General features: G+C 36.3%; 1 protein-coding gene across 1 annotated transcript in view; it reads left to right on the plus strand.

Annotated features, from left to right (window-relative positions):
* MYOF (myoferlin) overlaps window positions 1–19,334 on the plus strand; it is a 72,658-nt gene that overhangs the window by 5,890 nt on the left and 47,434 nt on the right. The window contains exons 2-9 of the mRNA XM_069796642.1: window positions 398–453; window positions 1,349–1,440; window positions 12,311–12,419; window positions 13,626–13,710; window positions 15,883–16,043; window positions 16,560–16,688; window positions 18,147–18,209; window positions 18,322–18,372. Coding sequence (XP_069652743.1) covers window positions 398–453; window positions 1,349–1,440; window positions 12,311–12,419; window positions 13,626–13,710; window positions 15,883–16,043; window positions 16,560–16,688; window positions 18,147–18,209; window positions 18,322–18,372 — 746 coding nt within the window. The remainder of the gene's footprint in view (window positions 1–397; window positions 454–1,348; window positions 1,441–12,310; window positions 12,420–13,625; window positions 13,711–15,882; window positions 16,044–16,559; window positions 16,689–18,146; window positions 18,210–18,321; window positions 18,373–19,334) is intronic.

Below are 19,334 nucleotides of genomic sequence, written 5' to 3' on the forward strand. Positions count from 1 at the left end.
CAGATATGGTAAATGTGTAACACATTTTCTTTTCTACTGAAGTTCATCACTTTGAGGTTACTGTTTGGTTTGATGAATTCAGGTCTTCTAGTCTGTCTTCTTGCATCATTACTGAAGTTGCAGTCAAGGGTCATAAAAGGTTGAGAAACGTAAACATTAATTTTGCTTTTTGGGAATACATCTAGCTATGCTTAAACGAAACAGAATAAAAAGCCTCAACTACTAAAATTGCCTGGGAGATATTTTGATTGTAAAATGTGCAGCTACTGGAAGAGGCAAAAAGAATTGGAACATTTGGTTTAAAGCTCACATTCTTTTGAAAAGTGAAAGGAAAAACTATGATATTTGTGTAGTGCTTTAGCAAAAACAGATAATCACACTTTGTTTGTATTTGCAGATGAAAAAAAGAAAACAAAGAAAATTGACAGTGAACTTAATCCTGTTTGGAATGAGGTAATTTTTTTTAAAATCAGTTCTTGGTCTTTTTTAAGACAAAATGCTTGTAAAATTGGTAAGTCGATTTCTACAGTTGTGAATATCAGTTAGGAACAGGAACTACTGATGTGTTCTTTCAAGGTGTTAGTAAATGCAGGTGAATGGATTCATCTTGCACCTTGTGTTTCAATTCATTAAGTAATGCTTTTAGGTAAAAGTAGATGGATATCTGGTGAGTTTGTGGCCTAGTTTTGTTCCCTCTTACTTTGGACCAAATGATATTTAGCCATTGCTTAGCCACATGTATGGGAACATAACTGGATCCTTTATTACATACTAGGAGAAAACCCTACAGAACTAGAATGAATCATGTACTGAAGTTCCTCATGGTTTATTTGTAGGACTGGTCCTATTTTGCATCTTCAGTAATGTTTTCCTTTGGGAAAATGTTTTCTTAGTAGTGTTTTTTCACAACCAGAAATGAAAGTTAAAGGTTATTCTTACATTTTGTAATTAGGAGTATAAAGAAAGGGAACCTACAAATATTTGTCTAAATTCAACAGCAGCTGACTTCAACCAGTATTGCAGGGGAATAGTATCAGATCTTATAAATGATAAGAAAATACTTATGTTAGTGTAAGAATGTAGAACTGCAAAAGAGGTTATGGCTCAGTATTAAACAATCTAGTTCTTTTTCTGTTGTTGTTAGTAGTAACTAGCAAATCAAGAATGTGCTATGAGCATGTTCCCAGATTTTTAACTTTGTTTTTGCAAATGGAAGCTGGTCTGGTCTGTCTCTCACTAAAAGCAAAATTTATTTCTAAATAATTTTGTTGTATATGCTACTCTGCTGTTAATTAATTTACACATGACTTGTAATTATAATTTGGGTTTGCTCTGTTTTTTTGTTCAGATTCTTGAATTTGACTTGAAAGGAATTGCTTTGGATAATTCATCTTCCCTGACAATTATTGTGAAGGATTTTGAAACAATTGGACAAAACAAGTATGTTCTCTTTTTTTTTCCAGTATTAAGCACAACTTTCAATACAGAAGTGCAGGGAAAAAATGGAACTGATAGTTGCTGTAGAGAAACAATGGATGCAATTAGATGGTTTCTGATGTAACACCTACTTGTAGCCTATAAGCCAGTGGGCTTTCCATCCCTCACCAGTTGGATTGTTACTTTGAAGCACAGTGTCAGCTTTCTTTTTATGCTTAATTTTAGACATGCTGAAGCTAAATTCAAGGACTATTTTAGGCATTTAAAGCAGAATTTGGGTAAAATATACATCCCTTCACCTATTACTGTAATTTGAAAACCACAGCTGCCATATTTCACTTGTAATAAAGGTCCTTGTGTAACTAGATTTATGCCATTACAGATACATGGTGCAGGTTGTCATCTTGCAGAATGATGCAGGGCAGTACCCAAGACTACTATACATAATAAGTGTCCAGAAAGTAGTTCTGAAGAACTCGTAATTGGCATTCTCAGAGCACAGCTAACACAAACCATCAAAAATTACAAAATGCAGTTAAAGCCCTTAACCATCTTTAAAAATCTCCCTGAGAGGCTCTGTTTTACGTCACTTCTTTAAGTCTTGCCTAGGAAGAGGGGAAGCCTAAGTTCAATTTTCTATCTTGTCTGGAGGGATTGAAGTCCTAGACTCATCTCCTAGAAGACTGACTTAGTCATCAGGATAAGTATGTTGAATAAAATACAAAAACTGTCTTGGGAATGGAATCTGGGTTTCTGTTGTCTTGAGTGTCCTTGCAAGGGGGGTCTATGAAATGTCATGTTCCTACTGTACTATTCCTGGCCCAATGAATTATGAGTTCTCTGCATGGTCATTAAAAAGCTTGAACCTGAAAACAAAAGTAACTTCCCCAAGATCAGCTTGCAGAACTCTTTTTCAGTGTCAGGTGTGAGAGTAAATTCTCTCACACTGAGCAGGGAAATGAATCTGTCTGCAGTTGTTGGTCGAGTGTTACAAACCTCAGGCTTGTTGCATATATGGACGATTACCAATGCTGCTGCTACCTCCTCTTCTGGTTATATTTTAAAAACATTGTTTAAAAATGGATTGAGGATTTTTTCTTCGTTTGGTGTTTTTGTTTTGGTTTGTTGGGTTTTTTTAAAGAAAATATGTAGTTTGGTATTAAGAGAGTCTTCTGTGGAAAGTAAATTGAATAACCTCAGCAGAAGAAGAAAATGGATATCTAGCTTCCCATTCCTTAGAGGACTTGAGACTTATAAAAATGGGGTGGGAGGCCACTGAGAATTGCCTTTTCTGACATTCATTTCTTGGAAAGGAAAGGCAGAGACTCCTACTATCAGTAAAGGATTTAGAGTTTAGGTCTGCAGTAGATAGAAACACCCATTTTCATGATGCCCCTAACATGCAGGAATTTAAGGCTCTTTCCCTCCTGCACCATTTCTGGTCGGTTAGTACTGTTAGTGCATGTGGATAGGCTTGAATCCTACTCTAAAAGTCTAAACTCTACCAGTGCAGTATGTACAGCACCTAGATACCTAAAATTGGGTTCTGCATTTTTCAGATATCTAAAAATCAAGTATCATGGGATCTAAGGCTGCAGATCTTTTTGTGTATGGTCTTTTTTTTTTTTCATTTGTGAGAGGCTAAAAGACAGTTTCATTTGTGCAGTTGTTTGTTGATTCCTCAGTGCTCAGCCAAAAACTTCTTCATGTAGTAGTAAGATGCTTAGATTTAGTTTTGACAAAATCAGGTTTTATTATTAATTTTAGAGAACTGAAGATAACAAACAGTAGCTATATCTATGTGTGCCTGGAAGGATATCACACAAACCAAATAGATCTCCGTCAACTAAAAAATGACAAACATGTCTAGATTTTCTACGCATGAAGTAATTACAGCAGAAAAGATGCACGAGTGTATGATTTTCTCTAAATTTTTTTTTTTTTTTTTTTTTTTAGTTTAGTCGTGCTGTTGAAGACACTGAGAAAGGAGCCACCTTGAATTGAGGCTTCTATCTTATATAAAAGGAGATGACATTATAAAAAGTTGTAGAGTACTGAAATGCTGTCAGGTGTCCCATGTTGGCATTTAAACATTTTTTGTAGGTTTATACTCCTACAGAACAGGAACATGTAATAAGCAAACATAAAAGTAATTAAGGTGTCTTGTTCAACTAATTTTTAAGAGTAATCTTTGTATTTTTCAAACTTTTTTTTTAATAAGAATAGATTTGTTCCTGTGAATTGAGTTGATAGGATCTTTTGACTGTGGCCATTGAAAAAAATTTAAAAATTGTCGCCATGAAAAATTAAAATGGTATATGTGGGAGCACTAGAATTCAATTCACATTCTATTAAAAAGTATACTATATAAACTTTAGTAAAGCTGGAGGGCGCTTTTTGTCATTTTGACCTGGACTTTGAAGTTCCTGCTGTATTTGTGATGAAACAAATACATAACACAGACTCTAACAAATTTTATGTGGTTCTGAACATAAGATGATAGAGATTTAAAAAAAAAAGTATCTAGAATTTTGTAGGATTTAAGCTTTAATTTAATATCAGAATTGTAGATGTACAGGATACTTTAAAGCAATGCATGCAGATCATTTCAACGAAGAAGACATAAATTACCAGTTGAAATTGTTAGCAACCTTTTGTGTTCTGCATGCCATTTATTTTATGACTCATCACACAGAAATAAACCTGGTCCTTGAAATCACCTGCAGGAAAAGGGTAAGGTCTTGGGTGGCAGCAAGCTAATTGGAAAGCTTTTCTTTTAGATAATCTACAGCAGGGATAGAGTGTATTGTTTTGTGTTGAAACATGCTTGTACTAAAAGCTCTGGCAAAGTCTAGCAGTTCTTTCTTAACATACATAAGATAAAGCTTCATCAATGTGTTTAATCTTTAGCTGTCCCACAGTGGTTAAGATCTTCTGCCTATCTCTGCTTAAATCATAGGATTTTTGTCTAAAAAGGTGAATAGATACATTTGGACAAGCATTATTCAGAGATATTTCTTTTAATCTGTGCAGAAAAAACAACAGCTTGTGAAAAATTAGATGCCATTTTCCTGATTCTTTGTATAAAGTCCTAGCTTTTAAACAAGGATCTATTTCTCTGTTCGCTGCACTCCCATGCTCCCTCTTTTCTGTAAATGCCAAGTAGTGTTGGCTGTTGCTATTTTGAAAGGGAGTATGTTATCATCTTCTTTCCTTTTTTTTTTTTTGTGTGGCAAGTTTGGATATTTTGTGACATTGAGCTAGGCATACATTCATATTTATTGATAGTAGTCCACTTCCATTGTTAGCTTTTCTTTATTACTTTCTGCCTCCTCCCAATATGTGAATTCAGGTTTTTACAATACTCCCAACAGCTCTGTCATAAAATCACTCTGAGTCAAGCCGATGCCCTCAGATCTCTCATTCTTGAGATTTCTGTAGGTCAGTAAAGCAGGAATATGTTGCATGCCTCTGGCTTTAGGGAAATCCCAGAAATCACAGAACTTGATACAGGAAAGCTTGCCAGTAATCAGAATGTTGTGATGGATTTTATAACATATCAGAAAATAAAGGAAAGTGCTTATCTGAAGCCCCTAAAATGTTTCACTCTGTACATGGGCTCAAAGCTAAGAAGGCATGTGTTGGTTTTTTTCAAACTGTATTTGTAAATATCATCTGGACTCATATTTGTAGCGCTTAACCCCCAGCTTGTGCAAATGCCTGTTTGTTTTGCTTGGGTTTATGCACTGGTTTATGCACCACTTACTTATTCTGCATACAATTTAAAAAATGAACCAGTAAAATTCTTTGGGAAAGTAACTTCCATGTATGGAGCTGTGCAAAAATATGTGTAGTCCATACCAAAGATAGAGCAAAACCTTCCAAGTAATGCTCTTTGAAAATAAATCCTCAATAACTGCCACATATTTGCAGCATGTGATGTGTTTGGAAGGGCTGTTGGCAGGGAAATAGGATAAGGGGGTGAGAAGTGGGACACATGAGCAGGCTTCCTGACTGTAACAAGATAATAGGAAATGTCATCTTGGATTTCGTTTAAAGACACAAAGCACTGTAACAGCAGAAGAGATTTGGTATTAACGAACATTCACATTTAGACAAAGGAGCATATGAAAGAGAGACCATGGAGTAAGTTTCTCATATATTAGCATGCATGTATGCATAACCTGTGTTTCTGTAGAGTTACTGATTCTATTGACTAATACTGAGTTTGAGAGAGATTTAGGACTGCCATATCCCAGTTTTGCTATTCTTTCACAGTATCCTCTTTAATACTTAAGAAAAAGTCTATAGTTAGATACATGCCTGCAGTGCTGCAGCATTCCAAAAAGATGCTTGGTGGAAGAGTGTGCAAATGACACTCAAAGATGGAGTACAAGGCCTACCTAAGGTCCTTACTACTGAGAGCTATTATAATGACAGTTTAAAAAAGGGGGGGGGGGGGGCGGGGAGAATGGAGAGAGGGCTGGACAATATTGTAATAATTTTTACTTGTAAATTTGATGTGGTTAACTGAAGTCTTTCAGAGGTAAAGGCACATTATTTCAGAAACCCAGGGTTTGCCATGTGCTTTTGACATTATTCATGAGTGGACCCATTAACCTGGGAGGTGTATCTGGTGTTTCAGCTAAGTGGGATCTGAGTATAAATCAATAATCTTTCCTTTAGAGGTTCATGTTTTTATATATTTTACTTTAAAGTCTAGATTGAATTGGGATTTAGTTTTTGAGTGTAAAGGGTACATCTATGGGACTGTGTTGCCTGAGAAAGAGCGCTGAGAAGAAACTACACCATGGCTTTGGCTTTATTTTCTCTCTTCTGGAGGAAAATAAGCAATGGGGATTGCTGTTGTTATCTTCAAGGTAGATACAACTTTTGCTCAAACATTCTGCCACAGTTCTTTGCTGCAGTGTAGGCTAGAAGCAGAACAATGTGTTTCTCAACCCAGCTCTCTCTCTGGCTGCTCACTCACAAAGCTCCTAGCCAATACACACTCTGCTGCTCCATGCAGTGCTACTCCTAACTACTTCTGGGCACCTGGTCTGTTGCTGCACCTAAGAGGTAACTACAGAACTCATACTCCCCTCTAGAACAACACAGCAGAAGATTGCAATATAACCCATGATTTGTTACAACTCCTAGAAACTTAACATAGCTGTTGATCTAGCCCATTCTTATACTGACGCAGGAGGAGGAGCACAGTGGATGTTACTCTGTTTTTACACTGTGCCAAAACACTTAACTCATTGCTTTGGCATTTAGAAATCAAACCTGAAAGAACATTTGAATATTTTTCTGTTTCTTTTTTTCCTGGAGATAGAATTTACTGCTTCATTTACAGGATCACTAAACTTTTGTAGATAGATTAAATGAGTGCTCTTCATGGTAAAAAGACACAGTCAATGGAAAAGATAAATAAAGCAAACCACACTGACATGTATGCAGACAGACCATCATAGGAATAAACTAGAGAGGACTCATATGATCCATGCTTAGCTAGATTTTCCAGCATGAAGATGTTTGAAAAGAGAACACATCTGTTTTCTATTATGTCTAATACTGTTAGTAGAAAGACTTCAAACTCTCAGAACACAAATCTTTATGCAGTTAAAAAAACCCAAACAAACGAAAAAAAAAACCCAGTTCAGTTGTCCCTGTGAAGTTAAGAAAAAAAATGTTAACAGGAAGTTAGTCGTGTCTGAATGAAGTGATTTTCATTCTGTTTGAAAGAGAGTTGGGATTATGTGTTTCCCCATGTTCTTTGCATAGTTAGTAACCTAGCGACACAGAGGAAAAACAGATTGGGCGCACCCTTTTCTCAAGCAGAAAAATGCAGCCACAAATGAACAGTGCAGCAAATTATTTAATCATGTTTAAGTATTTTCCATAGTTAAATAACTTCTAGATTGTTTGAATCCTCCTACAGCTGTACCGTTTTGTGTGGATTCTTTTCTGCGTCAGTGTGGCTGTGCATAGTTGCACATTTTCCATGCATATGTTGTATGCAAGGTCCAGCCTGGTTATGATTCAGTTTTGAGGTTTTCTGCCTTGCACAAAATAGTACCCGTGCTTTGTTTCTTTTTTAGAGTTTTTTCTTGCAAAGAGTATTATCAAATAACTAAAGAAGATAAAAATAGTTGGTTTGCTCTTAATAAAAATTCAAAACACAGCACAAATAACAGAAGGTGGGTGTTGGGTCTTGTAGCATAGAATCTGTAATGGTACATATACACTGAGAAAGGTTGAGTGTAGCAATTATAACTGCAGTGTGGGATCAAGTTTGGTGATGAGAATAATCAATATAAACATCTGCGAAAATAAACCCCTGCCAAAATAAACCCTTAAAAATAAGTCAAAAGGATTTAAATGCTTGACTCTCAGGGGATTAAAATCACTGGGCTTCCAGTAGAAGTAGCATGTAAGCAGCTGGAGGACATGATATGCTAAAGAATTTAGTATAAATTGCTAACTTCAAACAGAGGAGGAGTAATAAAATGGTTGGTACTGTGAGTTAGCATTTCCTGATCCAGAGAAGGGTGTGAAGTTTCACTTCTCTTGGTTATTTGGGCAGCTAACAGGAAGTGCTAACCACAGCGCTAACGGATTAATTAGCTTTGGCACAAACGCAACACTGTGTTTAATAGTTGGTCATCAGTAGTTCATTGATTTCATGCTGATAAACTAAGTATTTCCCTTTGATTACAGGGGTGGAAAGTATCATAGGCCTAGTACTGATTTGAAGTGGTTTAAAATCCACGGTCTTTGCATTTATCTTTGGTATCTTATTCAGTGGTAGACCAGAATGTTTAAACTGCTTGTGGCAGGACAGGTTTTTTGCTTTACTTCTGCAAAGTTGGAAAAGTTTAAGAGACCTGGCTGACTGGGCACTATACACATACAAGTCTTGGGGATGGCAAAAAAGGTACTCAAGCAGAGTTAAGAAGCCAATACTCATTTGCTATCTACTGCCAAAAGAGCCGATGAACAAAATGTCAGAGGATGTACTGAGGTATTCCAAAAGCAGAAACTATCCCACTTGATGGTGGCAAAGAGACCAGTGTGATCTGGAATTAAACGGGCGAGTGTTGTCTGCCTAGGGAAGAGGAAGAAAGCTGAAAGAGCTCCAGCAAAGAGCAGTGTCCTTTGAGGATGAATAGGTGGCAACGTCTTTTCAGCTGTGCTGGAAAGAAAGGACTTCTTGTCACCTTGAAGGTTATGACTTCAGAGGGAATCCTGCCTGAAGGTAGAAAGTCTTCAGAGTTCAGAGGAATGCAGCAACTTCACAGTAGTCGTGCAGAGAACTGGGGCTCTAGTTACATATCAGAAGCAAGTATAGCAGCAGACCTTGCAGCAAAGCATTAAACAGCCATGAACCATTAATGGACGTGTTGTCACAACAGCTGCTGCTGACTTGGCTGACTTGGTTTACCCAACTTAGCCCAAAGATTAGAGACATGAGAGAAGCATCTCAGGAAAAAGGCTTTCTCCAAGACCTGTGTAAGTGACAAAGATGAGACTTAGTGATGACCTTGAGGCATTCCTTGTTACATTTGAAAATATTACTTCAGCTGTTGAGTAGCTGTATGATCAAAACCCAACTGGACATTGTCCTGGGCAACCTGTTCTAGCTGACTCTGCTTGAGCAGAGGGGTTGGACTAGATGATCTTGAGTGGTCCCTTCCAAACTCATCAGTTGTGTGGTTCTGCGAAGGGAGGGTTGAAACATCCCAAATCCAGTAAACAGGACCACTCTGGGGAAGGCAAAAGACTAACTACCTAAAGCTTAGAAGTAGGCTAAGGTAGTGTATAGGGTGAATATTAGATTTCTTACTCTTGCTAGAGTGGAAAAATACTGGAGACTATTGTTGCCCAACCTGTTAAAGGAGGGGGAAACAAAGGACTTTAGGGGCAACTAGTAACAAACAAGTAGTCTATGTAACTGACTCCCTCTTCAGTCTTCTGAAGGTTGTCAGAATTTTAAAAACAATTACTGTGTATTCAAATCTGTACACAGTTATCGTTTGCACAGGACAGATGAGGATGTAGAAATGGAAATTTACACTGGAAAATTTCAAAAGCACTACTGTTGAACAGCTGTTCTTGAGTTAATATCACCAGATAGGTGGGTGTGGTTGCTGAAAGTCATCCAGATGATTTGAGACTGCGTGACTTCTGAACTGAAGTTCTTTTTGGAGTTAATGTAAGTCACTCCAGCTCATATCAAATCAAAAGAGCAAGTCTACAAAATTTTTCTACAAATGTGCATAGAAGATTTTCTTTGCCTTTCTCCAGAATCAGATTTGGCCTAGCTGGTTTTGGGTAGTCTTGTTGGGTTTTTCCCTTCTGTGATACCTCAAACTATGTATGTTTCTCTCTGTTATTCTCAAATGGTAAGGAAGGCATAGTCACGACTGAAGGATTTGGGGAAAATAAGAATATTTGGAATTGAAAGTTTTTATTGATTCATTTTGCATTGAAGGAAGAAGAGGGAAGAGGAGTTGGTTTCTCTCAGTATGCAGTTGTGTAAATGAAGTTGTAGGAATAGTTTGCCATTTGCTTATATTATACTTGCTTTCAAAGCTATTACCATGTTAAGGCTATGTAATAAAGAGAAAAATGCATTAAGCTACCCAATATTTTTCTCTCTTAACTGCTTTGGGATTTGCAATCGTTATGGAATGAACCTTTTCTGCTTTTCTTTGACTGTTGAACAGTATCAGTGTCTGTCTGCATGGCACCTGCTCTTTACATAGAAAAGTTTGGTCAAATATAGAGGGAGATGTTCTCTTTGGTGTGTAATGTCAGACTTGCTTGACTTTTGTATAGCCCCAATTTTTGGAATGTTGAAGCCACAGGGGAAAAAATAAACCCTCTTTCTGTTTAAGAGAGACCATCTGCTGTTGTTTCCTGAGCTAGGTAGACTTTACTCTTTAGTGTCTAGATTTGCTACATCACATCATAAGCAATGTGAAATAATACTACAGTTAGAGGGATAAATAAGACCACTGCATGTATACCTAATGTTCCAAATCTAGGTTTGTCTTGTGGGTTGAATGCAATTTTGATTGCATAACAGGAGAAATTGCTTCTTAAGCTCCCTAAAGTTGAGAAATGTGTAGAGTCAGTGTTTCAGCTAACGCCCAGCTCTGCAACAATTTGTAAAAAGTGAAAATGTACCTATGGTTAATCTAATGCTCACTGAAATAACTAGGTGTATTTCAATAGTTTTTTAAAGGACACTGGATCAAGACTACAATACTGAATACAGGTGTCCATTCAGTAAAGGGAGGAGAGGCAGGTGTTAGAAATGGCATCAGAGTTTCAGTTATGGTCATCTTAAAGGTTAGAACAGCTTCATGCATTTCCTCTGCAGCATGGCCTGATCTTAAACTGCTTTTCACATCTAGCCCATCCCCTCTGTGTGACGAATATGTGAGGCATAGCTGGAATATTACTGTCCTCTGGCAATTTGGGGGGCAGAAGTGAAAGGTTTGAGTAGTGAGTCAAAACTATCAAAAAGACAACTGGAATTGGAGGAGTGAGATGAACTGGGAAAGCAGAGTTGACTGAGGAGGTGACAGCACCAAAGTAATTCTAACAGATCATTCAAACAGAAAGTGTAGTTATTTTTTGTGCACAGCTAAACAAAAGTTGTAATGTGTAATACCTGGAGTGTATATTTGCAGGAAATTAATGTTTTATACTTACCTTTCCTAATGTAGTTTGCAAAAAGTAAATTATGTTCTCATGACATAGCACCTGAGAGTAGTTCCATGTCAAAAAGTGCCCTTGCATCCTTAGCTTCTCCATGAAAAAGCAATATAATATATTTAAAGGGACCTCAGTTATGTCCTCTGCGTACAGATCTTTTTTCTGCTTTGGCAGCAAAGCTGGTATTTTGTTTGTAAGACATGTTCTTTGTAATATTTACAGGGTGAAATTATCTTAGGGTTTTTTCACTGGCAAAAATCTCAGTTATTCCAATAATCTACTTCAGTATGGGAGTGAACTGCTATTACATACTATGGGAACAAAATACAGTGCCAGATATCATGAGACCAATGCCAGCCACACTGTTAGAAACTCTGCCTAGGAGAAGTTTCTCAGGTTAAAAGTGCATGCAGTTTTCACTTTTTTGAAGAGAATGGGCATGACAGATGCAGTCCCAAAGTAGGCAGAAGGAGCTCAGGAGAGTCTACTGCATCATGTCAGATCCCCTGGGTATCCTTTGGTAGGCCTCTCTAGAGCCATATCGAAACATTCTGAGAATTTAGAGGCAAGGATATGAACCTATTCCAAAATGTAGAGTATGGGCAAGAAGATTAATTTTGTGAAGGCTCTAGTAAGCACATTGATTACATTTGTTCTGCTTCATTGTATTCATTACAGAGATCTGTGTATGTGGTTTTGTGTCTCTGTGTCATATCTAGCTTTTATACATTACTTCTTATCTGAGAGTTTGCAAAGCTATATAGGGGAAAAAAGTGTTACATCCTTTAGTTTAGCAATGAGAATTCAGTGGCTGAAACAAGTGACATGGTTGTTGAAAGTTATACAGAAGATTATTTTCAAAAATACACATATAATTTATTTGAATTTAGGTTTTTAACCTCTTTTAGCTTAAAGCTGTGTCTTCTGTAAAGAACACCAGCACATTTAAGTGCAGTGAAACAGAAAATACAAATTAGCAGTATACAATCATTAGATAACATTTGCAATGATCTTTTGTTGTGTCTTGGGTTTTCAAGTCATGGCTGGAGTTATTTGGTCAACTAACAGACACTAGCAAAAGACAAAAGGAAACTTCTGTTTGATGTATACTTGCATTCTAATAATGGTTTTTACTTCATTTCAGATTAATTGGCAGTGCATCTGTAGCACTTAAGGATCTTGTAGGTAACCAAAGCAGATCTTTTCCCTTCAAACTCATACCTCTGCTAAATGAAAGGGGACAAGAAACTGGAGTGAGTGGCTTTCATTTCCTTATTTTACTGCATTCTTGATCAAAATGCTCCAGCAACAGGGCTAATAGTGAAACAAAAATATTTTCAAGTTATTTTTACTTTATAAATTAAATGCTTGGAATTTTGTAGCAAAAGCTCCAGACAGAGGAAATTTATAACAAGATATGGTTATGTCTATACCATCTGAGTTTGTTTAATATCCTTTAAGTTAGAGAAATTGTTTTCTGTGTATGTATTATGTATCTATATATATATGTTATAAATATTATGGGCCACAGAGTATGCATGGAAATCAGCCTGATGTTGAAAAAGAGCTTTTTCCTAAGTACCAGATGGCGTTCCCATATGTACTTTTTTGCTGTCTTCTTTCTAATATCCACATGGGTCATAGCACTGATTCTAGAAAGCACAAATCATGTACATGTTCACTGCTAGCTCAGTTCAGAAAGTTACACAAGAACTTGCTTAACTTGGTTTAGCACATGTTTAAATTTAACAGTTTATTAGTTATTAATTAAGTGGTTTCTAGAAGTGGGACCTTACTGTGTTTGTGCAGTCTAGCTGTTAAGGCACTTCATAGTGCATTCTAGTACACTTAATAATAAGAGACTTTAAGGGTAATTTCAGTATCTCATCATCTCTAGTTTAATATCATGGTTAGTCGGTCACAGGGTTGGTCTTTTTTTGCTGACTCCTCATGTTACTGTGGCAACTAGGAATAATAATGGATTGTTCAATAATCCAAAACCACAGTGAAGCACAAAAAAGGCAATTCTATAATTAGAATAAAAAATGTCATAGTGTTTCTTCTAGGATGGAGGTATGAACAAGCAATTAGAAGAGCCAGATAGGAAATTTTACTTATGATTCAGACTCGTTACATTGTTCATCAGATAGTGTTATTTCTCACTGCCTTTGTTTTTCCGTCTGCAAATTTAGGGTGTCACCCAGTCTGTCATGAATATTGTGGAACTAAATAAATTAACATTTGTAGAACACCTTATATACTTGTATTGTGACAGATTTTTCTAAATATAAACACAGTGATTCCATTTGTTAGATATTGTTTTAGAGCCTATTCCATTAGCTGCAAATTGTGTAATCTTTATTGTTCATGTTCTAACACTGTTCATGAACAACTTACTGCTTTAAATCAATTGTTGTGAATACTGTATGCTACATAAAAAAATGTGTATTTCTCTATAGGCAACAATTGATTTGGTAGTAGGATATGAGCCACCAGCTGGACCTGCAAATCCAAATGATCCAGGAGGGACCAGTACACAAGAAGGTATTTCAGTCTTTTCTCAGAACATTATTGTTAAAAGATCATGGAGATATTTAAGGTAAGTGATTCAACAAGCATTATTCATCAGAAAAAATGTAACCAGAAGCAAGCATGTCAAGACTGCCAGATAGTGATTTTAAAGAAATTAAGGATGATTCAGAACTACAGCTAGGAAGAAAATTGGCATTTCCTGACATAAAATGGTTTTTAACATCATTCTCTCCAGTGGAATCAGGTTACAAAAGAATGATGTTGCTTAAAAGCTTTTCAAAATGGCTTTTGTTCAGGAAAGAAAGGTTTTTGAGCGCTCAAAGAAACAGCAGTTACCTGCTAGAGCTAACCAAAAAACAGGGAAGCCATATTTTTAGAAAAATATATTCTGCTACTTTGAATGTCAGGGAGCTTTGTGAAAAGATTTTCTTAAATTGTTAAACTTTTTTTTTCCTGTAGAATAAGTAAGTTTTGAAAGACACTGTTGTATCTTATATTAGGGTTGATATTTGACTAGCCTATGAAATACTGTGATCAGCAGGGAATATTCTTTGGTCTCTATATATCATATTAACCAGGCTTTTGCTGAGAGTGTTTTTGAGATCCTCTGTTTTTCCAGACTCTTAAAAGAACTGTGAAGTAACAACAGGTTTTTGCAGTTGATGGGCAAATAATTACCCTAATATCCAGGCTGTGTTTGTGCAGAAAGAAGTAACTGTTACAAATGTTATATGTTTGAGGAGAAATAAATCAGTTTGACCATTATCTGCTGATAGATAATAACATAAGAAGGAAAAAATTGAAATGAGGAGTCTTCTGGGAGGAAATTTTGATTCCACTGACTTTACTGAGAGTTGTTCTTAGGGAGTGGAAGGATAGGTAATGCAAACACAAAAGCCATGTGTTAAATTTCTACACTTCAAAATAATTTTATAGAAATGTTTTATAGAAATGCTGAAGGCTAAAAATGCAAATTGACTTCTATGAGATTATTTTGATAGCTTTTTTAAAATGTACTTGACTATAAGGTAATACAGGTAAAATAAAACATGGCAGGTTTTTTTGCTAGTATCCAGCAACTGCATGAAAATTATTTCAGTGCAAGTTATCAAACACAGCTTAGTTAATGATTGTAAATACCTGTTTCCCATTAAATGAAATCACCTCCCCAGCTGAGATTGCTACAGCTCAGTTTCAGAAATTAAAAATTAAGTGCTAAGTGTCTAATCAATCAGTTGCATGGATCCACCCAGGCAGATGGATTTTGAGAGATGTTAGGGAAGTGGGATCTTCCAGTTAGAAAATACATGGTATGTCAATCTCTGTGTTTTATACATCTCTTAGAAGGAGAGGACTGAGGACTTCATTATGCAAAGTGCTCATCACCCTGTGTTGGCAAACTAATTCATAAAGTTAACAAACATTCTGTTAATGCTAACCATCAGAGACGCAGCTTGTTCTTCCTGTAGATTTTACCATAGTCATTGTCCTTTAGTTAAGAAAAGAAGCTGGAAACACAAGGGAGTGACACACTAGATATTTACGGATCCTGTTTTGCAATACTGGAATCTCACTGTGTGATCCAGTATTGTAGTATCATGTGGTTGTAGAACAGTCTTCCACAGAGGTATTGTGATTTCAGAACTGTCAAAGAGGTTTACTAAGAAACTTTAACTTGTTCCACAGTTAAATGCTGTGGAGGAGGATTCAGAGTTTTAGTTTGGATGGCATACCTTAAATGTCTTCAAGTTTTCAAGATTCTGAAGTAAAAACCAATGATATGCTATAGCCTAGTCTTGCTGCTGGGAAACAGCTTCAACTGGAATAAAATTAATCACTGCTGGTGAATTGTGAACTAGTCTGGTGACAATTACAGCTGAACTGTTTTTTGCTAAAATTTCAATCGGTTCAAGAAAGTGTATGGGAATTGTATTAGATACTCTCCATCCTGAAGAGGGACAGATCTACACTTAGTTTGGTTAGGATATAAATTTGTTCTTAAGCACGCTAAAATGACTAGCTTTCAAAAGCAGTTGTAAGCATGTGGTTAGCAAAAAAAATTGTTGAAATGAGATAATAATACAATTTCAGTGGAACTCTTGGATATCAGACTCTTACTCCTATAACTTTAACATCAAGCTGTACTATTTGTTTATTAATTGCACTGTTTTTTTACTGTATGAGATGGAGAAGATGATGGAGGTTATGAGGATGGCTTGGATGGTCCAGTTGGTGGTATCACACCAACAGTTCCAAGTGGCACGAAGGAAGCCCAGCTAGCTAAACGCATCACCAAAGGAAAGAAAACACGGAGAATCCTTTCTAACAAACCACAAGATTTCCAGGTAATAGATTTATTAAATGTTGCAGGTTCTCTTTTTCTGCCTGGCATCACATTGTTCTTTTCACATAGCCTGAGTATAATTTAATGTCAGATTGTGCAAATCTAATGCACTGTAGAGACAATTATCGTCTTCATTTGAAAGCCTGTATTTCAAAAGTATTCTTCAAATTTGCCTGTTACAGTGATGTCCAATTTTGCAAAGTTCTGACTGAAATCTAGATGAACCTTATTTATTGTATAGTTGTATAGATTTCAAACTACAATAGCAGCTTTAAAAATAAGTAGTAAAAGCAAGTGAAAAATTTTTTACTGAAATAATTATCCCCAACTTGTCCTGTAAAATTCAAGTAAAATTATAGTTGCTATCATAATTAAGTTTGAAATGTCTGTCGGCCCATAGCTGCCAGCAACTTCAGGTGTTGGCTAACCTTTTTGGTGTAAGAAATTGTTGTCACCAGGATGATAGATAATATAGGGAATGTATTAATACAAATATTTGAATTATATTTTTTTTCAGATTCGTGTTAGAGTCATTGAAGGTCGTCAGTTGCCTGGAAATAACATAAAACCAGTAGTCAAAGTTCATGTTTGTGGTCAGACACACCGAACAAGAATCAAAAGAGGGAACAACCCATATTTTGATGAAGTAAGTGGCATAAGAACACTGTAGCTGAAATGTGGATGCTATCACATGTAGAAAAATAGTTATTACAGCTTTCATTATCATCAGTGAATAAGAATATGCTAATATTTAAGGGTAATTATGGCTAATACACATTTTGCAGTTCCCAGTCCCTTTCTTTATGTATTCACATCAATAAGCACATCTCTATTGCTGGCAGTCTTAGTAGATAAAGCTATCTAGAAGGAAGTCAAACTTCAGCTGAGATGTTTGGAACATGTTCTTTGATACAGTTGGCCATGTGACATAACAATGACTTTGAATAGTTGTGTCCAGGCTATAAAATCACAGAAAAATTAATTAGGAATCATTATAGACCTCTATGGTGTGTGCAGATGAGCTTTCAATGTAATGCTTTGGGTCAGTAAGACTGCCACACAGAATCTGGAAATGTCATTGCCTTGCTACCCATGATTTGTAAAAGCACAACTAGATTTCTTTGTCCAGAAGGGATCTGTACAACAAACACACTGAAATACAGCAGAGAATTCAAAGCCATATAAGGGACACAAGAATGATCCCATGTCTGGAAGACTAATGTTGCAAAGCTTAAGCTTAACAGAGAGAATGCTGACAGATAACTCTCATTACCTGGATGTGTGTGGAAAAATCAGAAAATTTTGGAACTGGGTGGCAAGCATGTTTTAACACATACAGACAAAACCAAGGAAGATATAAAACTCAGAGACTTGAACTAAGCTGTAAGTAACAGTCAAGATTTATGAAGCAGTGGTAAAAAACAGGGAAAGGAGAAAGCCAGTTGCATCTTGTATTGAATCAATTCCTAGGCAGTCTCAGTATCCAGACTAGGCTAAAAATGCGATAGGAGGGACCATGTTTATGTACCTTTCCCTTTTGTTGGATAAAGTACTGACTGGAGTGTAGCTGGGCTCAACAACCAAACTTAGTGAGGCATGTATTATTAATAAAACAAGTACCTTCATACTGTCAAACTATCAGATTTATTCCTGTGGCCTTGAATTTCAAAGATGCAAATCATTACAATCACTATCACCAATAGCCCTAAACAAGGCTTTTTTGACAGCTACAACAGAGACGGCTAGACCAGGATTGAATGTCCTGGAAAATGAACAGCCTTTGTAATTCCCAAAGTTGTTCCCCTGAGGAAAATGTGAAGTGCGGAGCAAGGAGCAAGGGCAGTGCTGAAAGTCTGCAGCACAGCTATGCCTACTGCATTCATTCAAATTGAAGTTGTGACTGTCTTTTGTCTATTTTGTACTATTTACTAAATTTAGTTTTTTATTCTGCATAAATTATTATGTGTCCAGCAAGGAGGCAGAGTAAAAGTTCTGTAGCAGACATGCTTCACAAGCCTCTTAAATTAATGTTTCTGCATCTTCTGTTAAGAGAATTATGTTTGTCATTTTGAGACAGGTTTTTTGTTTGTTTCTACCTTAACAGATATTTTTCTACAATGTCCACATGACTCCTTTAGAGTTGCTTGATGAAACAATTAGTATTCGGGTAAGGAAAAATGATGCATGTTCAAAAGGCTGCTGGATGCATATAGTATTGTCTGACCATTTCACTGTGATGTTTAGGAACATTGCTGTTTCACGCTTGTCTGTCTTTTTAGGTGTACGATTCTTATTCTCTACGAGCAGACTCTCTAATGGGAGAATTTAAGGTGGGTATGAAACAACTTCCATATCTTGACTAAATTAAATAAAATGAGAATTTTTTTAAGTACTTGTTTTAAATGTTGAAATTTATACTACTTCAGCATGGGGCCAAAGAATTACCTGATGATGTCTTCTCATGCTAGAGACCATTTGCTCAAAGCACTAGTAAACATTTTTCTTATTTGAGTAGAATATTATTGTTACAGAAAATTGTATGTTTTATATACCAAGTTCTCTAACTTGCATCCAAGAGAAAAAAATATTTACCAAAAGGTAAGTTTTTTCCTCAAAAGGTATCAGGGTGATTATTTGGTATGAGGTAGGGTTTGAAGAGATAATTTTATTAGATAGATAATAGGCAGAATAGTGATATGTGTGGCAGCATAAAGATACACATTCTCAAGTGATGTGCAAAGATATTCCATTGGTCAGAAGTTTGTTAAGTAACAGAGATTGTGGAAAAGTCTCTTAGTTAAAGTAATTTCTGTGGTTCTGATGATATTAGTGAGATTGTCTTTATTTGTATTTGTTATAGTCAATATTGGGAGGTAGACATCTGCCTGTTGAAGATATTCCTAAAGCAATACAAAGAATTCACATGACAGTTGTAATGGCTACTGGGATCCCATATTATAACATTTCTAGTATCAGTGTTCACTGTATTTTCTGTTTGCTTATTTTGTACTGCATAAATTCATTAGGTCTCTAGACCAGCTTTTCACACAAAATATGCAAGTGTGGAAGAGTGCTCTTTTCTAAATGAAGCAGTTTCTGCCACAAAGCTGGTTGCTTTTGCTTCTCACTGCTTATTACCTATGTAATTTCTAGTGATTCAGACAGCGGTATATTGCTCTGTGGAGGATTGATCATTCACTAAGCAGGTGACAGCATGTCTTTCAGGTACTTTCTGTTGCTGCAGGCACACATTCCAGGAGAAAACTCCAAGGGTAATTCTCTCTAGAAAATC

This window comes from Haliaeetus albicilla, chromosome 11, assembly GCF_947461875.1.
Source record: "Haliaeetus albicilla chromosome 11, bHalAlb1.1, whole genome shotgun sequence".
NCBI lineage: Eukaryota > Metazoa > Chordata > Aves > Accipitriformes > Accipitridae > Haliaeetus > Haliaeetus albicilla.